Source organism: Lepeophtheirus salmonis, chromosome 1, assembly GCF_016086655.4.
Source record: "Lepeophtheirus salmonis chromosome 1, UVic_Lsal_1.4, whole genome shotgun sequence".
NCBI lineage: Eukaryota > Metazoa > Arthropoda > Copepoda > Siphonostomatoida > Caligidae > Lepeophtheirus > Lepeophtheirus salmonis.
The window spans coordinates 9549006-9563774 of NC_052131.2; the positions used below are offsets into that span (position 1 = coordinate 9549006).

The 14769-nt window shown below is 33.0% G+C and overlaps 4 protein-coding genes across 5 annotated transcripts; 3 read left to right on the top strand and 1 right to left on the bottom strand.

Annotated features, from left to right (window-relative positions):
• Positions 1–3940: 3940 nt before the first annotated feature.
• Positions 3941–5483, bottom strand: ND-ACP (NADH dehydrogenase (ubiquinone) acyl carrier protein). Of its 2 annotated transcripts, none has more exons than XM_040710718.1 (3): positions 5252–5483; positions 4793–4906; positions 3941–4460 (listed from the first exon to the last, which is right to left on the bottom strand). In XM_040710718.1, the coding sequence occupies exons 1-3, from the start codon at positions 5456–5458 to the stop codon at positions 4281–4283; spliced, it is 501 nt and encodes a 166-aa protein (XP_040566652.1). In that variant the 5' UTR covers positions 5459–5483; the 3' UTR covers positions 3941–4280. The 2 variants fall into 2 exon arrangements, with proteins under 2 accessions (XP_040566652.1, XP_040566657.1); XM_040710723.2 differs by lacking the exon at positions 4793–4906 and adding an exon at positions 4953–5045.
• A 399-nt stretch (positions 5484–5882) lies between these two features.
• Positions 5883–9019, top strand: LOC121116440 (KICSTOR complex protein ITFG2-like). Its single transcript, XM_040710698.2, has 3 exons — positions 5883–7000; positions 7059–8361; positions 8420–9019. Exons 2-3 carry the CDS (start codon positions 7306–7308, stop codon positions 8729–8731), a joined length of 1368 nt encoding a protein of 455 aa, XP_040566632.1. The 5' UTR covers positions 5883–7000; positions 7059–7305; the 3' UTR covers positions 8732–9019.
• LOC121132100 (mitochondrial inner membrane protease subunit 2) lies at positions 6131–6520 on the top strand. The gene has a single exon (XM_040727548.1). It carries the CDS (start codon positions 6131–6133, stop codon positions 6518–6520), a length of 390 nt encoding a protein of 129 aa, XP_040583482.1.
• Positions 9020–9026: 7 nt separating the features above from the next.
• LOC121116431 (probable aconitate hydratase, mitochondrial) lies at positions 9027–13659 on the top strand. The gene is made up of 5 exons (XM_040710686.2): positions 9027–9361; positions 10944–11845; positions 11906–12269; positions 12333–13244; positions 13304–13659. The coding sequence occupies exons 1-5, from the start codon at positions 9326–9328 to the stop codon at positions 13442–13444; spliced, it is 2355 nt and encodes a 784-aa protein (XP_040566620.1). The 5' UTR covers positions 9027–9325; the 3' UTR covers positions 13445–13659.
• Positions 13660–14769: the final 1110 nt, after the last annotated feature.

Below are 14769 nucleotides of genomic sequence, written 5' to 3' on the forward strand. Positions count from 1 at the left end.
AAATCATGATTATATCTGCAAATAATAACTAAATATTACCTCAAGTCCACACAAAAAAGTTTCAGTGCACCAATACATTTTTTAGCTATTGATAACGTAGGTCCTCGTATCGCTAGTTTAAAACTTTAGTGCATGGTAGCTCATGATTTTATTACATGTATTACAATAAATTATTATACATGGGACATATAACATCTAAAATTGATTTTATACTATTTTTGGGCAAATATGATAAAATCCTCAAAATTCAATGTTGATATGTAACTTCAAGAACAAATTTACCTAGCAAGAAAGTATTTTATAACAAAATAAAGGTCATCAATTGATCCTACAGACCAAACTGCAATATTTTTTTCATGGGCTGATATTCAAATCATCCAAAAAAAATTGACAACTATAAACATACGCTGGCTATGACAGGGTTATGCCCAATAAAAAGCAAAATGCCCCCCTGATTCAGTTGTCAAGCATCCGCTGAAAATAATGGTGCAAGGTGCATTTGGGGCTCTGGCAGTCAGTGAGCTTCATGTGGTGGACTGCAAAAAGAGGATCAATAGTGAGTACTATCAGACTGAGATTCTGGAAAAGTTTTCTCTGTCTGCACTCACTCCCAACAGCTCTGAGGGAACCATTAGCAGCTGTAAAATTGTTCCCCTGATATCGGAATCCATCTTGATGCAAGACAATGCTCCATCACATGCATCCAAATCAACTGAGAAATTGTGTTCTGATCATCTTTCTTTGTTTCTGGATGAAAGACCTACAGGAAACGGTCCTGACTTGAATCTGATTGAAAATATGTGGCAATTATGAAGGAGAAGTGCAAGAGCCTGATCACTTGCACATCCAAAGAGAAGATCATACAACAAGTCAAAACAGTCTGGCAAACTCTGGATCCCGAAATCTTTGAGAATCTGTTTGTAGGCATGCCTAGAAAAATCAGATAAGTCATGAAGAAAAAAAAGGAGACATTATTCGGGAGATTTTTGTATTCACAGTCCTTTTTTTCAATGAAATACACGGTAGTTTCTCCAGCGACAATCTTTTTGTGTACCTTTGTACCTTAGTGATATTCAAATTATAAAAATAAGATTTATTTGCATTTTCGAACTTTATTTATATTTTTACCGCCATTTTTAGGTACAAAAGAGTCAGTTATTACTTTAGTACTCTAGAGCGCTCACTGCCTAGTTATTAGAGTAAATGTAGGATTGAGTACTAAAGCATTAAACCAAATAGCACATCCAGTACCGTTAGCCTGAGGAAATAGTATGGTCAATATTTGTTATGATATTTTCGCAAGATGTCGGTTTTTCTATGACGTTACTCATTTATTTATTGTACGTACTAACAAGGTTAATAGAAATACGAAGTTATACAATAACGCGTTTACAACTGATGTTTGACTTCCACTACGCTTTGCGTGTTTTCTCAAAATTTGTTTTCCTTACCCAGTAAGCAGTACAATAAATGAAATTGAAAATTCTAGCTATAGTGACGTCATTGACAATGAGTGGTTGCGTATTTTATAAAAATATGCCTATTTTGCCCAGCAGTCGGAACAATACATCAAATTGAAAATTCTAGCAAGACCGATTACATGATGTACGATGGTCTAACCTTGTATTTCTATTAACCTTGCGTACTAGGTAGTATTAATACATAGTAGTATTTACATATTATTTTAAAGCAAATTTGAAACAAATTACTACAAAATAATGGGGCATTGTTGTGTTTCAGGATGCAAAAATAGAACTGAGTCAAATTTCCAAAAGCTTCAAGGAAACGTTCGCTTTTTTAAATTTCCCATTCTCAAAAATCCAAAGAAGTCGCAAAAAGAAAAAAAAGGATATCAAATCTTAAATATCTTCCTAATTAGAAACCTGCCGACCATTTTGTATGTGAAAATCATTTAGAATCATAATTATCTTTCCGTAATTGTTCAAGCAAAAAGTATATTAAGAATGAAGTAAATAAAAGTAGAAATAGAGCAGTACTTGACTCATTCACGAGAGAACAGGAATTAATGCTTGAAATAATAATAACTCTAGCGGCTAAAAAAGTAAACTTTGACCAAGATATTTTTTTTTCCAATAAGTATAACGAAGTTAGCCTTTGATGCGCTACTTGGTTTCATGCTTTATAGAGTACGAGAATTGGAGGAGGAAGAGAACAAGAAGAAGAGGAAAGAATTAATTCATTCGCAGCATGAATTACAAAGAGAAAAGTACTCTGATCTTCAAAAATATATTAAAAAGCATCTTGCCACCGCAGCTATTTAGATTTATAGCAATTAGTTTTTTGTCTATAAATAATGTACATATGCACAATGAATGATACTTCCATTAATGGAGATGACTATGAGATACACCAAGGGAAGCACAATAAACTCTTTAAAGAGATGAGATCCCTGAACATCATGGATATCCCCATGTCATAGACAGAAATACATAACAGATATTAATTCAATGGAATCATGAGTGGACGTGGATCCATATATATTTGGATGCTCCACAAAAAAAGATACATCCAAATCATCCTCATTGTCTTTGAAGTCATTGATTTGATATATATACATCACTATTCTTAATTAAGTTTATTAAGACACGAACTATTTGCACAGAAAAGTAATAAATCAGTTTATCAATTCGTACTTTACCCCATGATGCTTTTTGGTCGTAAGAAGTCTCGTGACGCTTTATAAACACTCTTACTTACATACTATTTCAATAAAGTATATATTAGTATTACTAATACAATTATTGGCTTTAATTAATCAATATTACATTAAATTTGTATAATATTTTCAGGAAATCGTATATTTAGTAGTCATCCCGATCCTCGATCCCTGGGTGTATATTTATACAATTAAAAATAACAGATGCGAAGTGGTAATAAGCATTAAAAAGTTAGTGTGGTAATTTTTGTTAAAGAAATAAATCAACATGATAACCTCAGAACACCCAACAGATAAGTGTATTCTGGTAACCAAGTATGTTTGGATAAAAATTGATAAAATGGGCTTAATTTCATGACTTGGTTTTAGCTTTGTTTTTAAGATTAAAGATGTCTTCAAAGAACCATAAATAAAAGATAATAACCAAACGGCGTTCATGGATTTTTTCCCGCTAATAGTTCAACTTGCCCTTGTTCAGGATCTCAAAATGAACGAAAAGCCTTCCTCTATTTAAGTGTAACTGCAGAGTTTAAATTTTTTTAAATCCACTAACATCCAGAGCTTCATATCTTTTCTCATTAATTAATAACCACAAAATAAATGTTAATAGTAGATTTGATCATAATTATCCATAGATGTTAAGTAATCCAGGAATCATCTCGTTTCTGGGGTAAGAAAGATGTTCGTAATATAATTACAAAATTAAATGTACAGAAAATTTAATAAAATTTGGAATAGATCGGACAGAACACGAAGACAAGTTGATTTACATTTATTAAATATAATACTAAGAAAATCAAAAATAACATTTCTATTTTATGTAATAAATGGACGGTTCTTAATTAAGTCTTTATTTACAAATTCAAATGACATATAAGTAGAGTACAGACATTTTCACTTGATTTGAATCATTCTTTCAGCAGCTTGTCATGGGCACAGTTCAAAGTCTAAGCCATGCACAATTATAGACAGCAAAAATTACCAAACAAACTTACGCACATAATTCTAAGTAGTACTTAATTTCACACTCCTTGATACTTCGAAGGCGATCCCCATAGATATTAAAGGCTTGGGAAAATGCGGAGATGGGGATTCTAAAGGTCCAAGGTTTTATAACAATCTTAAAAATAAGGAAAACCATTAATATTTGTCCCCCTCACAGGTCTGAAAATCTAACTACGCCGACAAATTTAGTTTCTTTTTAGTATTTTTACAAAATACAACAATGACAAACTAAAAGTTGAAATGATAATAAACGAGTAATTTGAGAATGGATCCTATAATTCATATAATAAAATAAAACTAAGTATATAAACGGAATAAAATATTTTCTTATGCGATGTAATGAAGAATGGCAATAAGCGTATTTATTGTCTAACCCATCTAAGGGCAACAAGAAATCACTTATCTCTTTCAAGACACTCTCCGACTTGGAAAGAAAACCAATCTTTTTCTTTCCATACATTTTATTCAGACTTGCATACACGCCATCTCAATATATATTTAACAGATTGAATAAAATAGTTGACTTAACAGAGTGATTTATATAATACATAAAGTCCAATCATTAATTAAGAGATCTTGTTAATAAAAAAGTATTAATTTATTCGTAAATATCTTCGTGATCTGCAATATATCGAACCAATTTCCTGGGAGTTAGTAATTTATCTGCGTGATCATCAGGAATCTCGAATCCAAATTCGTCTTCTACCGCCATGATAACTTCGACATGATCAAGGGAGTCAAGTCCAAGATCATTGATGAAGTGGGAGTCTAGAGTAAGCTGTAAATAAATATGAGTAAGTTAATAAAAGTATATCAAGTCTTATATACATATATAATAAATGTTGAAATTGTTTTACAAGCTCAAACATGAATTTTTAAAGGTTTTTTTTTTAAATATTTGAAACTTCAATATTTGAGTAATCAGAATATTATGCAGACAATTTTACTAATAGACAATAAAATGTGGAAATGGGATGTTTATTAATTATTTAGCAAACAATTTCCACGATCCAAAAAAGCGTTATAGACGAAATATTGTTTTCATATGTGTCTAATTGATTCGTGAAAAGTGTTTAGAAAGACGTTGTATACCCATGATTAAAAACCCACCTTGCTATTGTCAACTTTGTCGTATAAGTTAAGAACAAGGAGAATTCTTTCCTCAATCTTTTTAATGGACATTTCGACTGTAGCACTGTATTTTCTCAATATTTGAGCTTGAAACTATAAAATAAAACAAAAGAGTTAATAGGTGTGAGTCGTTACGCACCTTCTCAGCAGATATTTTATCGAAAGCTTTGCAGACATGAACGACCCGCTCTTCCAACTCTTTAAAACTTGGTTTTGAGGAGTTAAGCCTTACCTAAATCAATTGAAAGAATGAAATAATTAATCAAATCCTGATTCGAATTAAATAAAAGTTTAGTTAAAAAATATAAAGAGAACTGATTAGGGCTATGAGTAGTGATACTGACTCCCCTACGTAAAAACATTGTAGCTTAAAATGGAGTATGGAGATGAACCTAAAGGGATTGAATACTAAACTAATACTAGAAGGAATCAACATACCTGGAAAGGTTGAATCAAATTTTTAGGAGCTACGGGTTCAACAAAATGAATAAAGGTCCTTTTCTGATTTAAGAGACCCAGAGCCAAGGATGGACCCACAGAGGAGTTGTTCCAGATTCCGAATCCTCGGCTGCATGAAGCACCCAAGCATCTGGATCCAAAGAAAATGCGGTTCATTAGAGTCGAGGATCTCACGGCGGCGGACATGTTTTCTCGTTTCACCTTTCTTAGACTATTATCAAAAATTATATAAAAAATATGTTTAATTAATAAAAAGCTGAAGAATCACATTTTCCGATTTTTATTGGTGGAAGAACGGAGAAAGAGAGGCAAAGGGAGCAGATTGATTGGTTGTTGGTCTTAATTATGAGCCTCATCATGTGTTTTCTTAAGTAAGCTGAGTATAGGGATAGAGCGTTCTTTCCCATTCGGTTTCGAGCTTTACATTATTTGGAAATTTTATAGAAATAAATTATTATTTACTAATTTTTTAAATAATTAATAGCTAATTATTCAAATAAAATTACGCTATTAAAAAGGTATCATTTAAAATTTGTTATGAACATAAGAATTAAAAACCATCAATAAAGCAATGTAAAGTGATTTATTATTAGGTAGCTAAAGATAGAGTTGTTCTGTATCTTGGGATGAAAGTATCATACATGATAAAAGTACATCAATAACATAAACTTAGACATAGCTGTACATTTTATATTAACCATTATTGTTAATTTTATCAATCATCCTACAACTTCATAGCTAGGGAGATTCAGATTGTCTTTGTATTGCATCTAAACAGATTGTAAACGCTATAAACTATAAAGTAGTATGCGAGGTATATTAAGATTTCCCTTCCCATGAGTTAGTTCTGAAGAGAGAATGAGATCAGGTTGGACTCTTTTTCTCGGCTCAATCTTTGGTGGTGTTATTTTGTACAAGGAGGTTATTAATCGTTTTTGGTCAATACACAGAGTATCAGGGCCTTCCATGCTCCCGACTCTTCAAGACTCTGACATTGTTCTTGTTCATCGAAATACAAGAGACCTTGGGCTTAAAGACGTTGTGGTCCTAAAAGAACCTAAGAAGAGAGGAGACTCCTCTCTCCTCATCAAAAGAATCAAGTCCATTCAACAAGATAGCATTTCTGTGGAGAGTGACGCAGGCTCTGGATATAGAGACTCGTCTTTTTTTGGCCCTGTTACTAAGGATCATATACGAGGAGTTGCTGTGGCACTTTTGTGGCCTCCTAAAAGGATGAAAGGCCTCTGATTGTTGAATTGATCGAATAATATCGAACTATTCCAGAACAGTAGACGTACTCTTGTTACAGGAAATCTGAAATACAGGGAAATACCAATTAAGGATGCAATGTCTTAACAATGAATACATTTCGACTCATTTTAGACTCTTATAGAAAAGTTATTCAACAGTACAAATACATTGGGATCCTTTTGAAAACGTGTTCAAGCTCTTTTATCACATTTACTGTTCTCCAAACAACTACTTCTCTATTCGGATATCCTGCTCGTGTTCAAGGGATTTCCATGTGCCCAAGTCTCAATAAAAAGTGTACCGAAGAGGATGCGTGGTTTAAGAAACATAACGAGTGGGTCTTCGTAAATTGCTGGCGTGCTAAAGACAAAGAATTTAAAAGAGGAGAGATAGTGATATTCGTTTCTCCAAGGAATCCAAAAGATATTGTCATCAAGAGAATCATTGCACTTCAGGGAGATACTGTTCTAATTGAAGGTAACTTATTGTTTTATAGAAATATATTCATTATATACAATAATTTTATGGTTATTAGGCCAAGATCCCATCAAAATAGAACGAGGTTATTGTTGGGTGGAAGGCGACAATTCTTTAAATTCGATAGACTCTACCAAATACGGACAAATTCCGGTAGGACTCATCTTTGGAAAGGCTACTCGTGTCCTTTGGCCTCCTAATAAATTTAGAACCCTTAATATTGAAATTCCTCCTTTTAAAGGAATTGATATTACAAAGGATAGTATTGGAACTTGTATACTTTTCAAATCTAATATCATATCAAAATGAACACTGCTACCTTTGTTGAAAATATTGCCCTTGACTTTCCTGGAAATGTCTCTCAAAACGCAATTTGTTTCGGGGATATTGACAATGATGGGGCAAATGAATTGGTGTTGGGGAATTCGAGTGGGGAAGTTGCAATATTCAAGGGTGGATCAACTTCAAGGCATTGGAAAAAATGTCAAAATCTTGGACATATTACTGCCGTACGTATAGGCTGCCTTCTTAACAATGGGTTGAATGTTCTTTTGGTTATATCCGTGGATGGGTGGTGTTATGTCTTTAGTTTTTTCGAAGTAGAAAGTGATGATAATTGTGATATCGAAAGTTTGGAAGACACCAATGGAGATTATGTAGAGGACGATGACTCGGAATTAGATTCAAATAAGTCGGATACTGATGGTATCTCTGTATCTACTTTTGGTGAAATTAAACAACCTTCAACAGAGTCATATCGCCTTAAAGAGGAAGAAGATGTTATTAAGTACATTTATAAGCAACGGGTTCCAGCAAATGTAAAAGACATTATTTTGGACGATGTTGATGGTGACGGAAAAATCGAATTATTAGTAGTATTGACAGATAGAGTTATAAGAACTTATAGATGGGAGTTCAATACTAAGTATAATGGATATAAATTGAGAGGCCGTCTTCATTCTCTTAACAAATGGGACTTTGCTGGTCAAATAGGATCTGTTGCGCTTCATAATATACACGATAGTGTACCCACGATTTTAGTTACTCAGCCAGGAGGATCCTGCATGAGAATACATTGTGCAAAAGAAGAACGTGAGTCCACTGAGGGTGATTTAAAAAAGATCCTTTCAGAAGATAATGAACCTAAGCACTCAATTAGAAATCTCAATGTATCATCAGAGATCATAGGAAATTTTGGATCATACTACGCCATGGCCACTTTAGATGGATCCATTATCGTTATGGATAATGGTAAAATTGTAAAGAAGATCAAGTTAAATCATCAGCTATTTTGCTTGAATCGACTATCATTATCACCGAATGGTCTAGAAGAACTGATTGTATCATCCTGGGATGGACATGTGAGTATTCTAAATTTGTGATGAAGCTATTTTTATAACTTAATCGTTTCATTTTCAGACATATATTATTTCTCAGGATTTCCGCATTTTAGAATTTCATTTAGGCGAAAGTATTGCTGCTTTTAAAACAGGACATTTGACTCTTAATGGTCGATATGTGCCAGCATTTGCCTTTGTCACATTTTCGGACAAGGTCTACGTATATCATGACATAGATTTATCCAAAGGTATCGGACTTAAAAGCTGCCAAGACTATGTGCCTCAATATCAAGATATAAAAAACATGTTGAAGAACACAAGCGAGATTGAAGATTTATCGGAATTATTTAGCTTCTTGGCCTATGGATCATTCAATGCAAATAAATTATAGTAGATATGAATTATTATGCTATGATTAGAAGTTGATATTATTTAGTACATGTTAATTAATTAATGATCTATGGTGTTTTTTTATATTTAAAATTGTTGGTGCTTAGCTTATTTGATAATTTTTTAATGGAATGTTTTTTTTCTTTTGTTTATTAAGTATATAGCTTAACATTATAAGTCAAAATCTATCAAATGAGTTTGAGAGGGGGAAAATTACTAGAAATTAAATAAATAGATAACTTTTATATGATTGTCATAGATAAGATACCTATAAATATTTCAAACAGCATTGCGTACAGTTTAGTTCTTAAAATTGGCCCGGATATATTCCACTATGTTTGATTAATGTATTCTAATTCATACCATACGTAATAAATATACAGGAAACAAAATAACATCACAGAAAACAAATATGTTTAGCACATAAGAGTATCGCAACCTCTCTTTTTTATATTCTGAACGTGGACATATTTGATTTTCTGTTTCTTTTCCTTCTTTCTTTCGTTTTTTTTACTCATCGGCTTTTCATTCTATCCGAGGAAGAAAGTAAGAGACTGTTTTCTCTCAGTCTCTTGGAAGGATATTTGAGACAAAAATGGCGACTTTAACTGGAATTCTCCGATTAAATCAGGTATTTCTATGCAAGTAATTGTTATTCTTCTACTCACTTCAATGTAATTGCTAATTAAGCTCCATGTTTCGCTGTAACGAGACCAAACAAAATATAAATATGCCAAATTCAAAGAAATAAGAATTGAATTATGGGAAACGTCCATTTTATATTTGACTTAATAATGGTTGTGATCATTGTTAATGTCCTTTCGTTATTATATTTGTCAGTATCTCATTGGCTAGATTGTATTCTATGTACTCAACTTCAGAGATTTTTGATTTTTGACCTAATTTCAATATTTTTTTCATTGAAATTAATTTTTGCTAAATTTAAACGTATGTATTGCGTCAATATAAAAACAATCTTGAGCTTAAATCAAGGAATGGAAATAATCCCAATTAATTTTTTTACTTCATGTATGCATATAGACTTATTTGAGTCAATTATAGATTTTGTAACCAAGAAATTTAGCTATAGTTTAGAACCTTTATTTAATTTTTGAGACTTATGAGGCCCCGATATGGATATTCAAATAAAATATGTGATGTGTTAATTTCCCGTTCTTTTATTGTGACGATCAATTTTGACTACCTCAAGTGCTGTTGGTGGTACAAATTAATTCCCACTCGAATTTGAGAAAAATCATTCTAGCTTGTTTTTGTATTGACGAGCCACATATTGAGTTTAACATTGTTATCAATGTCTTCGATATTTTCAGAAAATTATGGGTTAGTTTTAAAAAATAATCTCTGATATTTTTTTTCTTCTATGAACATAAGATGCTTATTTTATTGCCAAGAATCATCGTCACATGACGTGATAAACATATGATATATTTACTTTGAAGTAAAAAATTGAATAAGATTGACAATGAGAGGATTGTCCCACTTTTATTTATGTGGTTGCTTTAATTTTAATACGCTTCTTTTTAATCTTAAACTATTTAAGATATAAGTAGTTCAATAGTCCAGATCCAAGCAGTCTGGGTTTTGCTATAGTACAGTTGTTGATTTGAAGACTCTTTAATAATAAGACCCACTACTTGCAAAAGGATAAATTAGTTCGTAGAATTAAAAGTATTCAACAGACTGGGATATCTCCGGAACCGATTACCTCTATAACAAATTATACAAATAAGTACATTTGTATTATACTTAATTAAAATTATATGACCATCAGTTAGAATGTTACTGTGAAAAGTTTTTCCTTTAGCGCTAATTATTACAATAGAATTACTTTTTCCATTGAACAGATTTGTAGATATCAATAATGGTAACAAAAATTATATGGTTTATAACTGTTTTTATCTTCATAAATTTAAATATCTGTAGATAACAAAATTATCATGAAAAAATAGTTCACATTTCGTCGCTGCAGGTTGATTGGTCTCGATTGCTTTGTGCACATTGAATTGGGACTTTAAATTTAATGAGCTTACTTCGAGAGGATACACAAATAATGTCTGGTCTATTGTGTGTAATAAACCCATTTTGTTGATATTGCGCATATGATCAATAAACCTAATCTTCTTTAGACCAAATGTTTAAATTCATGCTATGACTCGTAGATCACATGAGTATAATTTGCTTATTTCTTATAGACACTTCGGCTTTCGACTCAAGGTTCAAAATGTTTCTTGCATACCACAAGAGTAGCTTCAACAGCTATGAGCAAATTCGATCAAAGCAGTCCTATGCCATATGAAAAGCTAGTACAGAAGTTGGAAATTGTTAAGGATCGCTTAAATAGACCATTAACACTCAGTGAGAAGGTATTATACTCTCATTTGGATGATCCTAAGAATCAGGATATTGTGAGAGGTGAGAGCTACCTTCGCCTTCGACCTGATCGTGTTGCTATGCAAGATGCCACTGCTCAAATGGCTATGCTTCAATTCATTTCCTCTGGTCTCCCTAAAGTTGCTGTGCCATCTACAATTCATTGTGACCATCTTATTCAAGCTCAAATTGAAGGAAAAAAGGATTTGGCTCGTGCCAAGGATTTGAATGCCGAAGTATATAACTTTTTATCCACTTCTGGAGCTAAATACGGTGTTGGATTTTGGAAACCTGGTTCTGGAATTATTCATCAAATTATTCTTGAAAACTATGCATTTCCAGGACTGCTTATGGTCGGCACAGACTCTCATACACCTAATGGTGGAGGTCTTGGTGGACTCTGTATTGGTGTTGGTGGAGCTGATGCAGTTGATGTCATGGCTGACATTCCATGGGAGCTTAAATGTCCTAAGGTCATTGGAGTCAAACTTACTGGTAAATTGAGTGGATGGACTTCTCCTAAAGACGTTATCCTTAAAGTTGCGGGAATCCTCACTGTTAAAGGAGGTACTGGAGCTATTGTTGAGTATTTTGGTGAAGGTGTTGATTCTATATCATGTACTGGGATGGGAACTATTTGCAATATGGGTGCTGAAATTGGAGCAACCACATCTGTTTTCCCTTATAACCACAGAATGAAGGCTTATCTTGATTCAACTAATAGGTAAAGTTGATTCAGTTTATATTTAATGTGCAAACTTAAGATTATTTGTATTTACTACAGGTCTGATATTGCTAATTTAGCTGACAAATATAGAGAAGTTCTTTTGAGTCCTGATGGAGGTTGCAAATATGACCAAGTTGTTGAAATTGATCTTAATACTCTTGAACCACATGTTAATGGACCATTTACACCTGACTTGGCTACTCCTATTGGTGAACTTGGAGAAAAGGCCAAAAAGAATGGTTGGCCCTTAGAAGTAAAAGACGGTCTCATTGGATCTTGTACTAACTCCTCATATGAAGATATGGCCAGAGTAACTGCTATTATTAAGCAGGCTCTTGCAAAAGGAATGAAATCAAAATCTAATTTTTATATTACTCCTGGATCGGAACAAATTCGTGCAACAATTGAACGCGATGGACTGGTAATCAATTACTAAATGAATACTTTATGGTTTGAAGTTTAACGTGGTTCTATTATTTTCTAGGCCGATACTATGAGAGAATTTGGGGGTGTAGTTTTGGCTAATGCTTGTGGACCTTGCATCGGTCAATGGGATAGACAAAATATTACAAAAGGCGAGAAAAACACAATTGTGACGTCATATAATCGCAACTTTACGGGAAGAAACGATGCTAACCCTGCTACTCATGGATTTGTGACATCTCCTGAAATGACTGTCGCGCTCTCTCTGGCAGGATCTCTAGATTTTGACCCTAGATCTGATGCAATTAAAGCCCCTGATGGTAGTGAGCTTAAGTTAAATGCTCCATTCGGAGATGAACTTCCATCTCAAGGATTCGATGCTGGTGAAGATACCTATCAACACCCTCCAGCGGATGGAAGCTCAGTTTCTGTTACTGTCGATTCCGATTCTAATCGTCTTCAGCTTTTGACTCCCTTTGATAAATGGGATGGCAAAGATCATAAAGAAATGAGAGTTTTAATTAAGGTCAAAGGAAAGTGCACAACGGATCATATTTCTGCTGCTGGTCCATGGTTAAAATTTCGTGGACATTTAGAAAATATTTCCAACAACATGTTAATTGGTGCTGTAAACTCTGAGAACGACGAAGTTAACTCAGTTAAAAATTATGTAACTGGTAATTACAAGGGTGTTCCTGATGTTGCCGCGGAATACAAGAAATCTGGTATTAAGTGGGTTGTAGTTGGCGATGAGAATTATGGTGAGGGTTCATCCAGAGAACATGCTGCATTGGAGCCCCGCTTTCTTGGTGGACGTGCCATTATTGTTAAATCATTTGCCCGCATTCATGAAACTAATTTAAAAAAACAAGGAATGTTGCCTCTTATATTCTCTGATAAGGCTGACTATGATAAAATTCGCCCTGACGATTTGATTACACTCAATGACCTCGTAAATTTCGCTCCTGGAAGAGTAAGATATAAATTTGAAATATTGAAGTCTTCATATTCATAAGTTTATTTCCTTTTTAGCCTGTTGTTGCTACTATCAAACATTCAGATGGCTCCTCTGAGAATATCTCCTTGAATCATTCTTTCAATGAACAACAAATCGATTGGTTTAAAGCAGGATCTGCACTTAACCGTATGAAAGAAGTAGCAGCCGCCAATTAAGAATGCAATGTCTTTACTTCCTTCTACCAGAATGTTATTTTGATAATTATCATAGAAAAAAAAACTCTTTGTGACTTCAAAGTTCTAGTCTTACGTCGGAGTTTGATTTATAGCTAAACGAAGGGAAATCATGTCTTATAATGATAATATTTCATCTTCCTCAAATTAATCTTTTTATTTTAAAAAATATGCAAATACATTTTAATTTATATTGAGTTATTTTTAACAATTCTTTTGTACAATTTTCTTGTGGTCCGACAAATTTGTATTTTGGCTAGCTTGCTTTACAATTAGTTAAAATTTGAATCCAAAAAAGACACAATTGACACATACTAAATTAAGAATCCATAACGAACATGCGCAATTTGGAATAGGTTTTTAGCAGAGGCGGGTACATGCGACTTGACTTGAGCTCGAAAGCTAATTTATTCTGGACCCTATATTATAATTATGGACTTAAAAAGAAATCTGAAGATTCGAACCGGACTTCATAAACATATTCAAGGAATAGGATTTGTAATCAAAGATTTGAAACTCGACTTGGCCTTGCAGTATAAAGACTTTTCCTCACCTTTGGTAGAAAATAGGTTTCTTCCAAGTTTGAATGAAAATGAGTTCCGTCTCTCAGTTTTTAGGCTAGATGATTAGCATTCATTTTATATGACACTACAGAGCACTAAGCGTGAATTTAGCTAAAGATTAATAGTTAAGATCTGATTTATTTTTTCCTTTTAGAGCTTAGTATTTCTCTCGCTTGTCCTGCCTATAAGTCCTCTATGCTTGGGTAAGTACTGCATGCATTTATATAATTGCTTAAAGGCAAGTAGGTGAAAATTTATATTACCTATTACTTTGTTGTTAATCTAACCCTGAGGCGGTTGTGAATTTTATTGTATGGGTAACATTTTTTAAACAGAAATAATTATTATCATCCACTGATAGTGTTACAAAATCATATATTTGAAGAAAATCTGTCAATGAATAGAATAATAGACATGACCAATTTGCGCTTATTTAATATTCAGTTGCTCTAAGATTTAAAAAAAAACAAATTGGTACATAAAACAGGCTGTTTTAAATATTAGGTATGACATCATTTACACTCAAGTTAATTTGATGTCCTACTCATAAAATTAATTTAAAGCCTTTTTTCCTCTCAAATTGTCCTGTACCAAAATTACTTTGTGATCGAAGGAATATAAAAAAATTTAGAGCAAAAACTTATTCCATCTTAAAGTATAATTGCATATAACTTTAAGATATAATTGATTTAGTCTATGAATTAACATTAGTATTCATGTGGTTCGTAAACATAGAAACAAGGT